Genomic DNA, 1135 nt, shown 5'->3' on the forward strand with positions numbered 1-1135 from the left:
TGTTATTTTTTTTAAGCAGGAAAATGGGGTTATGTTTGTTTTAATCGTTTGTTTGGATTTGCATTAAAACGTTGGAATTTGTAATTTTTTTTATATTATTCTTTCCTCCTATTCTCTTTGTGGTAATTTAAAAGTTGAATGATTTTTCTTTGAAAAAAAAACATATTTTTATGGTTTTGAAGATTGATCCGTGCTTGGAGTTAAGCAAATATTAGATTTTTTTTATTCATATATTTGGCTTTTTTGCATATACAATGCTGTTAATGCATTTGCATGGGCGTTTTCGATTTTGGTTGGATCATACGCAGTATGGAGAGCTTTGTACATGGCTTCGCTTGAGCTTTCAAATGATCAAGCCTTCGACTAATTAAAGCTTTACTTTGTTCACACTACGTCCTTGCGCTTATGGTGTTTCTTACTTGAATTTCTCTTTCTGATTGTAAAGAGTTATTTTATTTTCATTTTGGCAGTTTGGGAACCATAGAGGCAGATGCATATGCTAATTATAAAACGATTTTATTAACTTCTTGGTTGCTTGTAGCCCTACTTTATTGACTCTGACCTAGGTAATCATAATTCATAGAGCTTGTTGGTTTTTTACAGATGATCCCTATGGTGGCCAGCAGTACCGGAGGCAACAAAATGCTCCCCCGCATGCAGATCAATATGGTGCAGTGCCTTCAAAGCCCACTCCTCCACCAGTTACGGCATGGCGACCTCCATCACCAGCACGCTCCCCTACGCCTCCAATGCCACCTCCTCCACCACCTCCGCCTTTCATGAGCAGCAGTGGAGGTTCTGGCTCTAATTATTCAGGTTCTGAAAACCCACTTCCAGCACCCTCACCTGGTATTGCGTTAGGTTTCTCAAAAAGCACATTTACCTATGAGGAATTAGCAAGGGCAACGGATGGCTTCTCAGATGCAAACCTTCTTGGACAAGGTGGTTTTGGGTATGTGCACAGAGGAGTCCTCCCAAATGGGAAGGAAGTAGCAGTCAAGCAACTGAAGGCTGGAAGTGGGCAGGGGGAGAGAGAATTTCAGGCAGAAGTTGAGATTATCAGCCGCGTTCATCACAAACATCTTGTCTCATTGGTTGGATACTGTATCTCCGGGACAACAAGAATGCTTGTTTA

General features: G+C 40.5%; 1 protein-coding gene across 1 annotated transcript in view; it reads left to right on the top strand.

Moving 5' to 3' along the window:
- The window catches only part of LOC110410373 (proline-rich receptor-like protein kinase PERK1), a 3000-nt gene that overhangs the window by 493 nt on the left and 1372 nt on the right, over positions 1 to 1135 (top strand). The window contains exon 2 of the mRNA XM_021420024.1: positions 567 to 1130. Coding sequence (XP_021275699.1) covers positions 567 to 1130 — 564 coding nt within the window. The remainder of the gene's footprint in view (positions 1 to 566; positions 1131 to 1135) is intronic.

Source organism: Theobroma umbraticum, unplaced genomic scaffold (assembly GCF_002168275.2).
Source record: "Theobroma umbraticum cultivar Fairchild unplaced genomic scaffold, ASM216827v3 scaffold_56.0, whole genome shotgun sequence".
NCBI lineage: Eukaryota > Viridiplantae > Streptophyta > Magnoliopsida > Malvales > Malvaceae > Theobroma > Theobroma umbraticum.